At 38.3% G+C, this 17,745-nt stretch overlaps 1 protein-coding gene across 5 annotated transcripts in view; it reads right to left on the reverse strand.

The window, feature by feature from the left end:
* Nucleotides 1-3,665: 3,665 nt before the first annotated feature.
* The window catches only part of ccdc14 (coiled-coil domain containing 14), a 33,846-nt gene continuing 19,766 nt past the window's right edge, over nt 3,666-17,745 (reverse strand). For 4 of the 5 annotated variants that reach the window (XM_061903666.1, XM_061903667.1, XM_061903665.1 and 1 more), the window contains 5 exons: nt 14,866-14,970; nt 14,530-14,799; nt 11,249-11,392; nt 4,303-4,405; nt 3,666-4,232 (listed from right to left, as the gene is read on the reverse strand). In XM_061903666.1, coding sequence (XP_061759650.1) covers nt 3,749-4,232; nt 4,303-4,405; nt 11,249-11,392; nt 14,530-14,799; nt 14,866-14,970 — 1,106 coding nt within the window. In that variant the 3' untranslated portion in view covers nt 3,666-3,748. The remainder of the gene's footprint in view (nt 4,233-4,302; nt 4,406-11,248; nt 11,393-14,529; nt 14,800-14,865; nt 14,971-17,745) is intronic. The other variant, XM_061903669.1, reaches the window with a different exon arrangement.

Raw genomic sequence — 17,745 nt, forward strand, 5'->3', positions numbered from 1 at the left:
AGTGTATAACTCTTTGTGTGGCTGGCTAACTGCTGGGAAAGGTCCGCTCCCATCGGGCGGTAAGTGTGTTGCTCCACTGAATTGTATTTTATAGATTAGTCTGATAAAGGCGTAATGTGTTTTAAATCATGGAAAGCTGTGATTCATTTGAACTTTGTGCTTTCTACTGTGTTCCAGGAAATTTAGGGGACCTTATCAAGTCTTGAAAAATCCAATAATTTGTTTTGTTTCAATGGAAGCCCCAATTGGGAAAAGTTTAATTTAACTTGCATTCAGAAAAGTGACTGATTAAACCAACGCTGTTGCGTTTGAAAACGAACAGAACTGTCTCTTGGAGGTTGGTTTTGTGACCGCACATCACACCATCTTTTTAATTGATTAATTTCTTCTGTTATAATTTGTATCATCTTTTGTGTGTTCTCTCCTGTTGTATCATCCGTGAATATTACTAACATTAGTTTTTTTTTTTAACTTTACAAATGTCGTTTATATTAATATTCAAGCCAGTTGTGAAGGTATCTTGCCGTCGTCGTGCGGGTTCCACTGACCACCAACGAAGGACATCTCTTTTTAAGTTTGACTCTTATTTATTTTGCACTAAATTAAAGTTTTTCTGTGCGTGGAAGAGTGGCCGTGCGCAACCCGAGGGTCCCTGGTTCAAATCCCACCTAGTACCGACCTCGTCACGTCCGTTGTGTTCTGAGCAAGACACTTCACCCTTGCTCCTGATGGCTGCTGGTTAGCGCCTTGCATGGCAGCTCCCTCCATCAGTGTGTGAATGGGTAAATGTGGAAGTAGTGTCAAAGCGCTTTGAGTACCTTGAAGGTAGAAAAGCGCTATACAAGTACAACCCATTTATCATTTATTTTCAGCAATTGTCTGTTGTCTCGCGTGTGCTCCAGCCTCAACAAACAACTTCTCCTTCCCGACGGCTGCCTTTAACAGAGCGACAGGTGATTAGACAAACACTTTCAGCTGTGTCATCCACTCACCTGTCGCCAACCTCGAAGCCGGTCCTGCCACACCCTGCTTCGCTGCCGGTGCGCAGGCCACACCCACCACACCAGTATTGTATTGATCCCTGAGGTACAGCACAAGATATTTCCAGCTCTGTAGAAGTGCGTTCGCCTATCTTCACGTATTGCTTCCTGTCGGTTCAGTAGCTTCTAATCCTGTTTAACATCACCCTTCTGATGACATACCGTTCTAATTTTTGATTATAATATTGTGATTGATGTGTCAAATTCTTTACTTAGATCCACAAACACTGCTGCTGCTGCACATTAAATGATAAATGGGTTGTACTTGTATAGCGCTTTTCTACCTTCAAAGTACTCAAAGCGCTTTGACACTACTTCCACATTTACCCATTCACACACACATTCACACACTGATGGAGGGAGCTGCCATGCAAGGCGCCAACCAGCACCCATCAGGAGCAAGGGTGAAGTATCTTGCTCAGGACACAACGGACGTGACGAGGTTGGTATTAGGTGGGATTTGAACCAGGGACGCTCAGGTTGCGCACGGCCACTCTCCCACTGCGCCATGCCGTAACCATCTATTGCATTGGTAATTTTCTCTATTTCGATTAAAGCCGTCAAAGTTGAAATATTAGTTTTGTATCCATATTGGTTCCCAGCGAGTATTCTAGAAAATTGTGCAAGTAAAGAACCCGGTCTTTAATTTGTCGTTGGGGGCGAGGTTAAGAGGGGAGGAATATATTTACAGCTGTAGTTCACTGCACTCTCTAAAAGCTGTAAATGTTATTGTCACATATGCATGATTGATTGATTGAAACTTTTATTAGTAGAAAGTACAGTACATATTCCTTACAATTGACCACTAGATGGTAACACCCAAATAAGTTTTTCAACTTGTTTAAGTCGGGGTCCATGTTAATCAATTCATGGTACAAATATATACTATCGGCATAATCCAGTCATCACACAAGTTAAACATCATAGTATACATTGAATTATTTACATTGTTTACAATCGGGGCCTGGAATGAGGAGCTTTGGTTGATATCAGTACTTCAGTCAACAATTGCATCAACGGAGAAATGGACATTGAAACAGTGTAGGTCTTACTTAGTAAGATATTTACAGAGAACATAGTGAGTTCAGATAGCATAAGAAGAAGTATATACATTAGAAATACATTTGATTATTTACATTCAGATCCAATCCGGGGAGATTGGATGTGAATGGAGTAGTAAACGGTTGAAGTTGCCTGGAGGTGTTGCGGTGCATGTACAGTAGATGGCAGTATTGTCCTGATTAAGAGTGTCACAACATTGCTGTTTACGGCAGTTGAACTGCTTTACAGTAGACGAAAACCTGACTGCTGTTGTGTGTTGTTACTGCGCTGGGAGGACGTTAATGAAACTGCCTAACAATAAACCCACATAAGAAACCAAGAACTCGCCCTCAATCATTCTACAGTTATAACGTCATTGGGCAGACACGCTGTGTATATTGTGGGAACGCGGACGTGAAAACAGGCTGTCCGCATGGAGCCGGAGGGGGTGTGGCCTCCAGCTCCGCCTGAATTTCGGGAGAAAATGTGTCCCGGGAGGTTTTCAGGAGAGGCGCTGAATTTTGGGAGTCTCTCGGAAAATCCGGGAGGGTTGGCAAGTATGGACAAGACACTTTACCCACCTGCTCCCTGTGCCACCCACAATGGTTTAAATGTAACTTAGATATTGGCTTTCACTATGTAAAGCACTTTGAGTCGCTAGGGAAAAAGCGCTATATAAATATAATTCACTTTACTTCGCGGCTTCTCCCATTGACAAGAAATGACGTCCTGATGAGCGCTTCTTTTTTTTTTACTGTTTCTAAGTAAAGGACCTTTCTGAAGTTGGCCCTCGCCCTTATGGTTAGGTCAATGAAAGGTCATTTAGCCACCCCCGCAATTATTTATGAGTTCAAATAAGCATCATGAACTTTGCTTCACGGTCACTGGGGGGGGGGGGGGGGGGTAGTAAACAGATACACCTGCGGAATTGAACGTTTTAAGGCAGCTTTTACTTTTCCTGCTCAGTAAATACGCCCCTCAAAATGACACCTTTGGCCAATGTAAGCATGTTTAAACACTTAAGTTGTACACAAAACTGGATGCACATTGCAAATGCAGAAATGTAAGGTTAATTAGTGGCAGCTAGAATCATCAGACATAAATACAAGTTCATTTGCAAAGGAATTAACCTGTGTAAGCTTTACCTATGCATGTAATAAATAGTGTGTAAGTGCATTTCAACTTGCATTGCCATACATGGTGTACGTTCAATTGTTTTCTTAGCATCTCTAAAGTACAAAATTTATCAAAGTGACCCGCATTTCCTAATTATTTAGTATGCGGATGTTGGTGGAATAAGAACACCGCTGTGATAACTACTGGTGTTCTTTGATTTTTTTGGTTTAAATATGTGTAATCTTCTTCCATTCATCCATTTTCTACCACTTATTACCTTTTGGGGTCGCGGGCGCCTATCTCAGCTACAATCGGGCGGAAGGCGCGGTACACCCTGGACAAGTCGCCACCTCAACGCAAGGCCAACGCAGATACAGACAACATATCTTGAGCACCTTTATTGCGCCTGTGGTTGAAAAATAAAAAGTTGTGCACATAATTGATCACATTAATAAACTAGTGACTGCATAAATGCAAGATGTATTTATTGGCAGTTTTACGTGTCATTCAAATGTTTTAAAATAAATCAAAAACTTGAAAAAACAGTATAATCATCTCAATAAATCCAGTTTCATAGTTTTCTGTAAACTGGCTATGCTGGCATCGAGAGCAGCCAGTCCATCTCGGAATGCCGCCTCATCTTTGGTGTCAAAGGTCGACATGGACCTCAAACTACAGTCACATGAGAAAGAGTCTGTATCGCGCTGAGAGAGGAAAGAGTCAAACAGTCGCCGGCACTCTTTTTCTTTCGGCTGCGCTGATAATCCAACTCCCTCACGAGCGACACAGTCTGGATGTGTGCACCCTCTTCCAGGCAGGACTGAGCTCATGTTGGCTTCTTCTGGTGCGTTTCCTTCACTTTCTGTGGCCAAATGCACATTACCACTAGCGTATGAGACCTCCATCTGCCGAAGAGTCATCAGGTACTTAGCGATTATATGTTCAGCGGCGGCGTTCCGATCATAACGTTGTTCCCGGGGTGCTGTGTCTGACAGAGAGAGGCCCACAACTGTGTTGTTGTCATTGAGAATAAATCTGAAACAAAGAGGCAAACACAGCATTGACAGATATTGAACAACAACGTTATCACACTAACAAGACCTACCTCTTGAGGTTTTCTATCTCTTCCAGCCTTTCCTGGGCAAGGGATGCCAGCCTGCTCTTTGCTTGCTCACTGTGGGCTAGTTTGGTTTTAATGCTCTCCAAATCTGTGAGTACAAAAACTCAGTGTTGTTACAAATATGGCAAAGAAATACAATGCTGTACAAAGTACATGAGTTCACATTCTAGACTTACAGTGGGGCAAAAAATAATTTAGTCAGCCACCGATTGTGCAAGTTCTCCCACTTAAAATGATGACAGAGGTCTGTAATTTTTATCTTAGGTACACTTCAACTGTGAGAGACAGAATGTGAACAAAATAATCCAGGAATTCACATTGTAGGAATTTTAAATAATTTATTTGTAAATTATGGTGGAACATAAGTATTTGGTCACTTCAAACAAGGAAGCTCTCTGGCTCTCACAGACCTGTAACTTCTTCTTTAAGAAGCTCTTCTGTCCTCCACTCGTTACCTGTATAAAAGACACCTGTCCACAGCCTCAGTCAGACTCCAAACTCCACTATAGCCAAGACCAAAGAGCTGTCGAAGGACACCAGGAACATAATTGTAGACCTGCACCAGACTGGGAAGAGTGAATCTACAATAGGCAAGCAGCTTTGTGTGAAAAAAATCAACAGTGGGAGCAATTATCAGAAAATGGAAGACATACAAAACCACTGATAATCTCCCTCGATATAGGGCTCCACGCAAGATCTCATCCCGTGGGGTCAAAATGACCATGAGAACGGTGAGCAAAAATCCCAGAACCACACAGGGGGACCTGGTGAATGACCTGCAGAGAGCTCGGACCAAAGTACCAAAGGTTACCATCAGTAACACACTACGCCGACAGGGAATCAAATCCTGCAGTGCCAGACGTGTCCCCCTGCTTAAGCCAGTGCATGTCCAGGCCCGTCTGAAGTTTGCCAGAGAGCACATGGATGATACAGCAGAGGATTGGGAGAATGTCATGTGGTCAGATGAAACCAAAATATAACTTTTTGGTATAAACTCAACTCGTCGTGTTTGGAGGAAAAAGAATACTGAGTTGCATCCCAAGAACACCCTACCTACTGTGAAGCATGGGTGTGGAAACATCCTTGATTTTTTTCCCACATTCTGTCTCTCACAGTTGAAGTGTACCTATGATGAAAATTACAGACCTCTGTCATCATTTTAAGTGGAAGAACTCGCACAATCTGTGGCTGACTAAATACTTTTTTGCCCCTATGTATATTCAGGGAAGGCAGATGAATAATTAAAAAAAAAAAAACATTAAATAAATACATGTATTAATATTATAATTATAAATAAAATTAAATTAAAAATTGATTAAATTTTTTTTAAACAACATTTTTTACTTTTTTATTGATCATAAAACAAGTTGAGCTCATAATTGAGGTACTACTGTAATGTTTGAAGTCAAAGATTCAAACTCAAGGCCAGGTGGGCAGATCTAGTACCGCCACATCAATTTGGCTGGCCCCCGAAAGCATGGAAATAATATTTGTAAATAAAGTACCTTATCTTTAATTGATAAATGTATTACAAAATAATTGTACTGAGTACAATTACATATATTTACACTTTAATCATCTCTAATAATAAAACAAAATATTATATTATAATACATTTTAAGAATGTGTTATTGTTCAAATAAAGATAAATACTTAGATATCTGTTTGAATTATGATTTCAAAGAAAGTCATCCCCAAAAAAATACATTAAGATTTTTTTACAGCTAAATTCACTTTCAATAAAGAGTTATAATACACTATAAAACATATCTCCTGAAGGAATCAATAAAGTACTATCTAGCTATCTAACAACCGCTGATTTTACAGTATAAAAGAACTTTCATGAATCTTTGCGTTAAAAAAACAGTTGTACCGTTTTTACATTTAATTTAATTCTATGTATTTTTTTATTTTAGTTGCTGTAAAAAAAAAAAAAAAATCCTGCAAACATTACAGTAAAATAGTGGCGACTGAGCTGCCAGTTTTATACAGTACAACCTAAAGATTTGGTACATGGTACGTAAAAAAAAAACCTGACAATTATGCACAAGTTTTATATGTACACATACTGTATATTATTCACTGTTACAAGCGGCACTCTGAGGGCAACCATATCTGCGATGTGGTCCTCAATGAAAACGAGTTTGAAACGCTTGGACTAAGTTAATGTTTGCGTAGAGATTAAAAGAAATATTAAACTTGTAAAAAAAATACTGCTGTCAAAAAGCACTTTGTTTAAAATTATTGGAAACCAAATTTTACTGCACTTTTGCGAAAAAGCAATTTTTCAAATAAAAGTAAGAAACAACTTTTAAATGAATTATTGGAATTTTCAACCATTTGATTAATCACACCAAAAATTGTGGGATCTATCGCAATTAGGATGTATAATATCCACTTAAATAATTTAATAACCAGCTTCAGAGATAATTATCAAAATATTTTATACATATTTCTAAGGTAATACAAAAATCAACTAAAGGCTAATAACTCTGTAGTGTGTTAGGTTGTGTAAACTGAGCACAGGCAGGTGGGATGTAGCACATAGTGCATTTATCGTGAAGGCTGGACCAACCTGTAACTTTGCCAATTAGACTGTGCGCAGATATTTAACTACACCAAAGATTTCACCTCAGAATTAAAACACTTTTGAAGACATGTCAAAAATACTGAAATCATGGTTAATGATGGTTTTTGCCAGTTGAACTCAGGTAAATAGGCATTGCACAGTGAAAATTGTTGAGATGACATAGGCTAATGATCAATAGGTTATAGGTTATAGATTATTCGCATCTTGACAAGTAGCACACATTTTGGTAAAGTTGAGATTGGTTTGGATTAATTACTTTGAAACTCCAAAGTTTTCAGCCAAATCAGTCCAAAAAATATTGTCATAGGCTACCGATTTTAACATTAAACCAGCTCTGTTTAAATAGACATTTTATATATAAATACTTTTGATACTTTAGTACAGTAAATGTCGCTCCAGTAATATTCTAAACGATGACTGACTTCTGACGGGAATCCCACTGAGGTAAAAATAATAAAGAAATTGAAAAAATTCTACTGGGGTCAAGTGTCTATTTTGGGGGTTCACGGGCAGATTAGACCATTTTTGGGATGCTTAAGAAGGCATTTATTACATAAAAAAATATTACCTATGGTTTTGAAAATGAGATGCTATCTACTGAAAGCCACACCTCTTGTTTATGACTATTACGGTAGTTAGTTTCAGTTTATTTCGAATATGCCTACAATACAGTTACAATGTAATGCATCACATATTTCCAGTTGTTCAACACTGCACGTCCGAAAAGGAATGGGAAGAAGAAGCAGATCCTTTTTGATCCTACCCCTTTTCATACCATAGCAGTTTTATCCCATTTCGTTGTTCTCTCTTTGTAACAGAAGAGTGAATAAATAAATGATGGAATAAATTAATATACAGTCAGTAAATAATCAGACAAATAAACCTATACACAATAATTAAAGTTGTCATAAATAATTATAGTAATTTATAGTTCACCTAGCACAGGGGTCGGCAAACCGCGGCTCCGGAGCCGCATGTGGCTCTTTGATCACTTTAATGTGGCTCAGCTGCATAATTACCGACCCCCCCGTTTATCCCGAAAGATTTCTGGAGTTTAATGCCTCTCCCAGAAATCACCTAGTCGATAATATTGAGGGCGTGCCCTGATGGCAATGCCTTTACAGTTTTCTAGAACTTGTCGTCGCGCCCGGTTTTACACAATGCTATCTGCGTGCGAGCCGGTCACATGTAGTATGCAGCTTCTGTTGATACACAAAAGTGACTGCAAGGCATACTTGGTCAACAGCCATACAGGTTACACTGAGAGTTGTGATATAAACAACTTTTACACTCTTACTAATATGCGCCACACTGTGAACCCACACCAAACAAGAATGACAAACACATTTGTGGAGAACATCCTCACACACACAACATAAACACAACAGAACAAATACCCAGAATCCCATGCATCCCTAACTCTTCTAGGCTACAATATACACCCCCGCCAGCACCAAACCCCGACCCCCCCAACCTCACCCACCTCAACCGACGCACGGAGGGGGTGGGGGGGGATTTGGTGCTAGCAGGGGTGTATACACTGTAAAAAAAATTCCTATTTTTATGGTTAATTTACTCTAAATTTCTACTGTAATTTTTAAAAAAAAATTTAAAATAGGTTATAAAACTGTAGAATTGAAGACATCTGTAAATAAACAAACCGCCTGGTATTTTAAGTAATATGCCAGTAATGACAAACTATGTATATATCTATTTTTTTTACAGAAAAATACTTATTTAATTATACATATCATTTTCTGTTTTCTCAAATTACTTTCAAATTCATCTAAAATTACAGTAATTAACTTTCATTAAATATGTAACTTGTTATATGATTGTCTATGTCCATACTAACAATTTAACAGTTTTATATGTAATTTTGAGGTAAATCTTATTATTTTAAATATTTACGTGTATTTTTTTATTCAAATTGAAAAATATATGTAGCATCTTATGTAAAGGTTTATGCTCATACTAACAATTTAACATTTTTCTCTGTAATATGATCGTTGGTGACTGCAAGACATACTTGATCAACAGCCAACAGCCACACAGGTCACACTGACGGTGGACGTACAAACAACTTTAACACTGTTACAAATACGCGCCACATTGTGAACCCACATCAAACAAGAATGACAAACACATTTCAGGAGAATATCTTCACCGTAACACAACATAAACACAACACAAAAAATACCCAGAATCCCATGTGTTACAATATACACCCCCACCACCAAACCCCGCCCACCTCAACCGACGCATGGAGGGGGGCGGTGATGTGGGGGGTTGGGGGGTAGGGTTGGGTGGTAGCGGGCGTGTAGCCCGGAGGAGTCAGCTCTGCATGGGATTCTGGGTATTTGTCATGTTGTGTTTATGTTGTGTTACAGGGAGGATTTTCTCTTATATGTGTTTATCATTCTTGTTTGATGTGGGTTCACAGTGTGGCGCATATTTGTAACAGTGTTAAAGTTGTTTGTACGGCCACCGTCAGTGTGACCTGTATGGCTGTTGACCAAGTATGTCTTGCAGTCAAGCACTATTATGTGTTTGATAAAGCCATACTCATCACGCAAACGCGGAAGGCGACAAAGCGCTGTCACGGTACACCCGTGATATATATGCTCGGGCAAACATCAGGTCAATCCTACGAGGGGGTCAACGAAAGTCTCGCGGTAGGATCAGTAGGTTTGTTGTTAGGGCGGGATAGCCATTCATAGAAGCTGAACCCACTTTGCACCAAGTTCCTGCATCCAGTGGCCCCCCGTAAAGTGAATGATCCTAACAATTCAGAAAAAATATGTAAAATAATAGCATTTTTCTGTGGAACTGCCAGCATTGTCACTTCATTAAAGGTGGTTGATCGTAATAATTTGGAAAAACTCTGTAGAATAAAAGGTATTTTTCCGCAGAACTGTTTGCATCGTCACTTTACTAAAGGTGGTTAATCTTAATAATTTAGTAAAAATCTGTAAAATTACGATATTTCTTCGCAAAACGTTTCATGAAAATTTCTGTAAATATAATGTTTTTGATCATTATTTGGTTTACACTGTTTTACTTTAATTTTATGGTTTTCGTTTGGCAGCCATAGCTGCCAGTAGATGACCGTTTTTTTACAGAATTTTTTTTTACAGTGTAATGTAGCCCGGAAGAATTAGGGATGCATGGGATTCTGGTATTTGTTCTGTTGTGTGTATGTTGTGTTACAGTGCCGATGTTCTCCCGAAATATGTTTGTCATTATTGTTTGGTGTGGGTTCACTAGAGAGAAAAGTGCTATATAAATATACTTCACAATTCACAATTTTACAAATGTCGTTTATATAAAGATTGAAGTAATTTGGTTCCAGTATTGATCCCTAAGGTACGCCACGAGATATATTCAGCTCTGTAAACGTTTGCCATAATTAAGTGTATTCCCGGAGCCTGAGCACCTGACATTTAAGATAATCTTAGGGAGCTGACTCGCAACAGGCCTTGTAAACACATACCACAGGCTAATCTCACCACTTTCTCCGCGAACATAGTTGTATACATCAGCTCCAATGACAATAGGGTGAGACAGAGATTACAAGGAGGAACATAGCTCGGATTTGTAATCTCGCTAGAATGATGTTTCTGCCTCGATGATGAGAAGTACAGCAGATTAGTCTCGCTTAACAAGTGGCTCGCTAGTTTTTGTAGAGAACAGGGACTAACGTTAATTGATAATTGGCCCTCTTTTTGGGGCAAACTGGGCTTACTGAGGAGGGACAGCCTTCACCTTAACCGAGAAAGCGGCATCACTCTTCCCAGAAATATAGATCACACTTGACTAACTACACTAGAGCCCTTACACAGGCAACTACAGTGTCTGTTAGTCCGGGTGAGGAGTCAGATAAGCTAAAACTAACCAGCGCCAAGCTAGAAAATTCTTGCACTCATAGCATTTCTTGTAGAATAATACACAAGTGTCATGTTTTTTCTGTAGTGACTGTGGCAGAAGTAGACATGCATTCTATGGAGGTGGCTAATTGTGAAGCATTAAATCTATCGCAGCACCAAGCAAATAATCTCAAGATCCCCTCCCATATCAATTCCGAGATGAGATCGAAATGATATAAGCGACGACACAAAATATCTATACACTGTGACTTCGATTATGAGTTTCCCGCAAATGCAGAGTTATCATTTTATCCATACCAAATTAACTTTTTAGTGCAAAGCAACAGTTTTTAAGGGATTACTGTCTACTTTAGGGTTGAATGTTTTCTTTTTTAAGTTTACAATAACCAATTGTACTTTTTTATTTATTTTGAAAGCTGATTTTTCGCAGTGTGTGCTCGGGATATGACTCGACCTGATTTGATTTGCACGTTCTCCGCCTCCCTTTCCTGCAGCTGACGGTTTGTGTACTCAAGAGATTGCTTCACTTCTGCGAGGTCAACCTGAAGCTCCTGCAGTTGGGATCGAGTGAAGGTCAGTTCCTGTTGCAGGCTCAGCGCTAAGGACAAATACATAATATCTGTGTTAGTCCAAGAGGCAACACAATATTAGTGAAAGTGAAGAGGCAACACAATATTAGTGAAAGTGAAAAGAATTATATCTAGATAGCGCTTTTCTCTAGTGACTCAAAGCACTTTTACATAGTGGAACCCAAAATCTAAGTTACATTTCAACCAGTGTGGGTGGCACTGGGAGCAGGTGGGTAAAGTGTCTTGCCCAAGGACACAACGGCAGCAACTAGGATGGTGGAAGCGGGGATCTAACCTGGAACCCTAAAGTTTCTGGCACAGCCACACTACCAACCGAGCTGTACAGCCCCAATAAATATATTATTGTATTTATATCACTATATACACACATGCATACATACATAAATACACACACACACACATCTATATATATATATATATATATATATATATATATATATATATATATATATATATATATATACACACATATACATATATATATAGATACACACATATACATATATATACATATACATACATATATATACACATATACATATATAGACATATACATACACAGATATACACACACAGATATACACATATATATATATATATACACACACATACATATATATACATATATAGATACACACATATACATATACATACATATATATACACATATACGTATACACATACACATTATATACACACACACACACACAGATATACACATATACATATATATATATATATACACACACATATATATATATATATATATATATATATATATATATATATACACACACATATAGATACACACACATACATACATACATATATGCGATGAGGTGGCGACTTGTCCAGGGTGTACCCCGCCTTCCGCCCGATTGTAGCTGAGATAGGCGCCAGCGCCCCCCGCGACCCCGAAAGGGAATAAGCGGTAGAAAATGGATGGATGGATGGATATATATATACATAAATAAATGATAAATGGGTTGTACTTGTATAGCGCTTTTCTACCTTCAAGGTACTCAAAGCGCTTTGACACTACTTCCACATTTACCCATTCACACACACATTCACACACTGAGGGAGGGAGCTGCCATGCAAGGCGCTAACCAGCACCCATCAGGAGTAAGGGTGAAGTGTCTTGCTCAGGACACAACAGACGTGACAAGGTTGGTACTAGGTGGGGATTGAACCAGGGACCCTCAGGATGAGCACGGCCAGTCTGCGCCACGTCGTCATTTGTGTATATACACATGTATATACATAGACATATATATGTATACACATATACATACACATTTACAGTCAAGAAAATAAGTATTTGAACACCCTGCTATTTTTCAAGTTCTCCCACTTAAAAATCATGGAGGGGTCTGAAAATTTCACGGTAGGTGCATGTCCACTGTATTTGAGAGATAACCTAAAAAGAAAAATCCAGAAATCACAATCTATGATTTTTTAACAATTTATTTGTGTGATAAAGCTGAAAATAAGTATTTGAACACCAACATTAATATTTGGTGGAATAGCCTTTGTTTGCAATTACAGAGGTCAACCGTTTCCCATAGTTCTTCACAAGGTTTGCACAGACAGCACGAGGGATTTTGGCCCACTCGTCCACACAGATCTTCTCCAGATCAGTCAGTTTTCTGGGCTGTCGCTGAGTAACACAGACTTTCAGCTCCCTCCAAAGATTTTCAATTGGATTTATGTCTGGAGACTGTTAAGGCCACTCCGGAACTTTGATATGGTTCTTACGAAGCCACTTCTTGGTTTTCCTGTCTGTGTGCTTTGGGTCATTGTCATGTTGGAAGATCCAGCCACAACTCATCTTCAAATATCTGACTGAGGGAAGGAGGTTTTTGGCCAAAATCTCACAATACATGGCTGCAGTAATCCTCTCCTTAATACAGTACAGTCGTCCTGTCCCATGAGCAGAAAAACAGCCCCAAAGCATGATGTTCCCACCCCCATGCTTCACAGTAGGTAGGGTGTTCTTGGGATGCAACTCAGTATTCTTCTTCCTCCAAACACGACGAGTTGAGTTTATACCAAAAAGTTCTATTTCAGTTTCATCTGACCACATTACTCTCTCCCAATCCTCTGCTGTATGTATCCATGTGCTCTCTGGCAAACTTCAGACAGGCCTGGACATGCACTAGCTTAAGCAGACGGACACGTCTGGCACTGCAGGATTTGATTCCCTGTCGCCGTAGTGTGTTACTGATGGTAACCTTTGTTATGTTGGTCCCAGCTCTCTGCAGGTCATTCACCAGGTCCACCCGTGTGGTTCTGGAATTTTTGCTCACCGTTCTCATGATTATTTTGACCCCACGGAATAAGATCCTGCGTGGAGCCCCAAATCTAGGGAGATTATCAGTAGTTTTGTATCTCTTCCATTTTCTGATAATTGCTCCCACAGTTGATCTTTTCACACCAAGCTGCTTGCCTATTGTAGATTCACTCTTCCCAGTCTGGCGCAGGTCTACAATTATGTTCCTGGTGTCCTTTGACAGCTCTTTGGTCTTGGCCATAGTGGAGTTTGGAGTCTGACTGTTTGAGGCTGTGGACAGGTGTCTTTTATACAGATAAAGAGTTCAAACAAGTGCCATTAATACAGGTAACGAGTGGAGGACAGAAGAGCTTCTTAAAGAAGAAGTTACAGGTCTGTGAGAGCCAGAGATCTTCCTTGTTTGAAGTGACCGAATACTTATTTTCCACCATAATTTACAAATACATTCTTTAAAATTCCTACAATGTGAATTCCTGGATTTTTTTTTCCACATTCTGTGTCTCACAGTTTAAGTGTACCTATGATGAAAATTACAGACCTTTGTCATCATTTTAAGTGGGAGAACTTGCACAATCGGTGGCTGACTAAATACTTTTTTGCCCCACTTTATATATACACACATATATATATATATATACACACACACATATATATATATATATATATACACACACATACATATGTATATATGTATACATACATATGCATACACATACATATACACACACACATACAAATATATATATATATATATATATATATATACACACACACACACACACACACACATATACATCTACACATGTTATCTTCCACACTATTCATGAGAGCTGCCATTGGTATGTGTCTCACTTTGGTCGTCTCTGTCTTTCACAGGCACAGCGTCGACTTCCTTGCCATTGGGGGAGGCCTGCTGGTGACTGCAAAGCTGCTGATGGTCAATCTGAGCATGCATAGGTCGCCCTGAGTAGGAGAACTGGCAGAGGACACATTCAGGAAGCGGATGTGGAACCCTCAATGATGGAATCAAGTGAGACTGTATGGAGGCCTGTGCTTGCCCCACTTCTGTGTTTGACACTACAGGAAGACATTGTGCTTCCGGGGCCATACTGGAATACTGTTCTGAAAGTGAAGAAAGCAGATGTCACACCAAAAAATTGTCCGATTTCCTCACTACAAACCCCCTACCTGTCTTTTTAAGGGGTTTTCTGCAACTTTTTTTCCACACTGGATTGGATAGTTTTGGTTTGGCGGCACTGCCCTTCACTGCTTTGAGAGGTCCTGTTAAGGGTTCTAAGCACAGAAACACAAAAAAAAATGGACATGCTTCTATCATGGTTGAATTAGAAATGACCACATTGTATTCCACCAGGTATCCTTTAATTGTTGCAGTCCAAATGGCAATGTCTTGAAAACCTATGTACAGTGGAACCCTACAGAACATACAGTATGCGAAGAGAAGTGAATTATATTTATACAGCACTTTTTGTCTAGTGACTCAAAGCACTTTACATTTATAAACCCAGTACCTATATTTAAGCTACATTTACACCAATGTGGGTTGCAAGGTGGGTGTGTCTTGGCCAAAGACATAACAGCAGTGACTAGAATAGCGGAAACTGGATTAAAGTTTCTGGCTGGCTGCTTTATCATCTGAGCCAAGCCTCAATATATGGCAGGTGCTTGTCGCTGCAGTCTTTCTACAGAGAGGGGGAAAACGCAACTAAAACATGTTGAATTTTACAACAAAACAGCTTTTCCTGGAGAAGGAAGTGTTGTGTTATTAGTACTGTTTACAAAATGTCTTTATGAACTCTACCCAGAAATAATTCTCCTCATGCCCCACGGGTACGTCATCACTGGTTGATCCTGTAGATATGTTCTACAGTTACACTTCTTGTACAAAGAAAGGTGAGAAAATGTTTCATGTTATACTCTTTATGAATAACTTTTTAATAATATTTATTAGAGCGCAAACATTTCAAGTTTAAGAAAACCAGTATACCATTTTTTAAATACTTCAAAGGAATAGAATTGAACTGTCGAATTTGGAATTTTGCACAAGCCTGGTCAAGATTATACGCATTGGAAACTACAAATGATAAGTCATTTATTTTTAAGTAAAACACATATTACAGTTGAGGGACAAAGATAGCATGTTTAGCTGATAATGAGATCTTACAAGGTGCAAAACTTCTATTGGCGGGATTTCTTCAGTGGTGGAGTTTAGTTTGGATGGGACAAACACTGTTCTCATTATCCAAAGTGATATCCACTACATTTGAAAGTCTTGCAAATAGAAACTTTTTACAATTTAACTATCAAAAAATGTAGTTGAGTTGTTTAGTTTATTTGGAATATTAACACACTTACAATATGATACATCAACACATCATTTTTTTTATCAATTATTTTTACATGTCTGAAAAGGAACAGGGAGAATCAAAGCGTATTTAATCCTATCACCCTTTCCCACTTCGGAGCTCCTACTAATAGAGACAGTATGTTCACTTACAGTCTTCCTTTTGTGACACAATTTTCATCGGTGAATTAATAGTACAGCAGTTCTTGTAACAGGTAATTAAGTCAGTCATGATTAACATACTGAGATGAAAAATATCTTGTTTTCAAAACAAGTTCAAGGTGTTTCTCAAAATTCTTCTTCCTTGTACTTTGTAAGCACTTTTAATTTAAAACTGCCTTTCTAAAATCTTTGCTCAATCGATTCCATAATTTAATTCCACCTACTGATATACTAAAGGTCTTAAGTGTTGCACGTGCATACAAATGTTAAGTTAGTTTTTCCTCAAAGGTTATATTTTTCTTCTTTTTTGGATAAGAGTTGTTGTACATTCTTAGTCAGGAGGTTTTAATTTGCCTTGTACATAATTTTCACTGTTTGCAGCTGCATCAAGTCATTTATTTTAATATTTTTGATTCAATAAATAAAGGGTTTGTAGGTTTTCTATACCCAATGTTATGTAATATTCTAACTGATCCTTTTTGTGAAACGGTTAGTGAATGAAGTGCACTTTTGTAGTTATTTTCTCATATTTCTGTACAATAACTCAGATATGGTAACATAGTTAGCAGTAAAGAATATGGAGTCATTTTTGGTCCAGAGCATATTTTGCTTGATTCATTATTGAAATATTTTTTGCCACCTAATGTTGTTTATTTTTTGCATGAGATTTGCAGTTCATTTTCTCATCTATTATTACACCCAAAAATGTGGTATATTTTACTCTTTCAATGTCTACTGAGATTCAAGGATACTATGTTTTTGTCAAACCATCTTTTTAATTTTAAATTTCTTCTGTTATTTGTATTAGCTTCTTGTGTTCTTTCTCGAGCAAAATGCAGTTGTGTCATCTGCAAATAAAACTTAAGTGAAATCTTTTGTAACTTGGCAAATGTCTCTTACATAGAGAATGATCAATTTTGGTGCCAGTATTGATCCCTGGGGTACACCGCAAAATTTATCTAGCTCTGACATATTTTCATCTAGCTTCATGTTGGTTAAATAACTTTTTATCCAGTTTAAGACCAACCATCTGATGGCATACAGTTTTAATGTATTGATTAATATATTAAACTAAATTAAATTTAACCAAAACAACCACCTGTGCTCTTAAACTCAGACTATGAATCCATACTCCTCTGGTGGGATACAATGAATTATTCATTCCTTAAAAGCTGCAGTACAAGTTCTTAATCATACTGTATATACAAATAATTTGAGCAAGTTGAAATACAGTGGTACTCCAGTTTTTATATACTCCACTTGTTTTTAAGATTACATTTTTACCTCTAAATGTTACCATTTTTATATACCCGTTATTGTACGGCCAAACATTGCGCAATATAGATTAGTCTATTTTCCTGTGTTTGGTCACTCCTGTGCATTGCTCAAACACAGAATCCAGGGTGTTGGTGACCGGTGTTGCCGGTTACTTTTAAAAAGTAATCTGATTACTCATAACTATATTAAAACTAACCTAAATGTAAAGTACTTTACTGATTACTTAATTTTAAAAAGTTCCTAATTTAGGTTACAAGTAAATTTAA

This window comes from Nerophis ophidion, linkage group LG06 (assembly GCF_033978795.1).
Source record: "Nerophis ophidion isolate RoL-2023_Sa linkage group LG06, RoL_Noph_v1.0, whole genome shotgun sequence".
Taxonomy (NCBI): domain Eukaryota; kingdom Metazoa; phylum Chordata; class Actinopteri; order Syngnathiformes; family Syngnathidae; genus Nerophis; species Nerophis ophidion.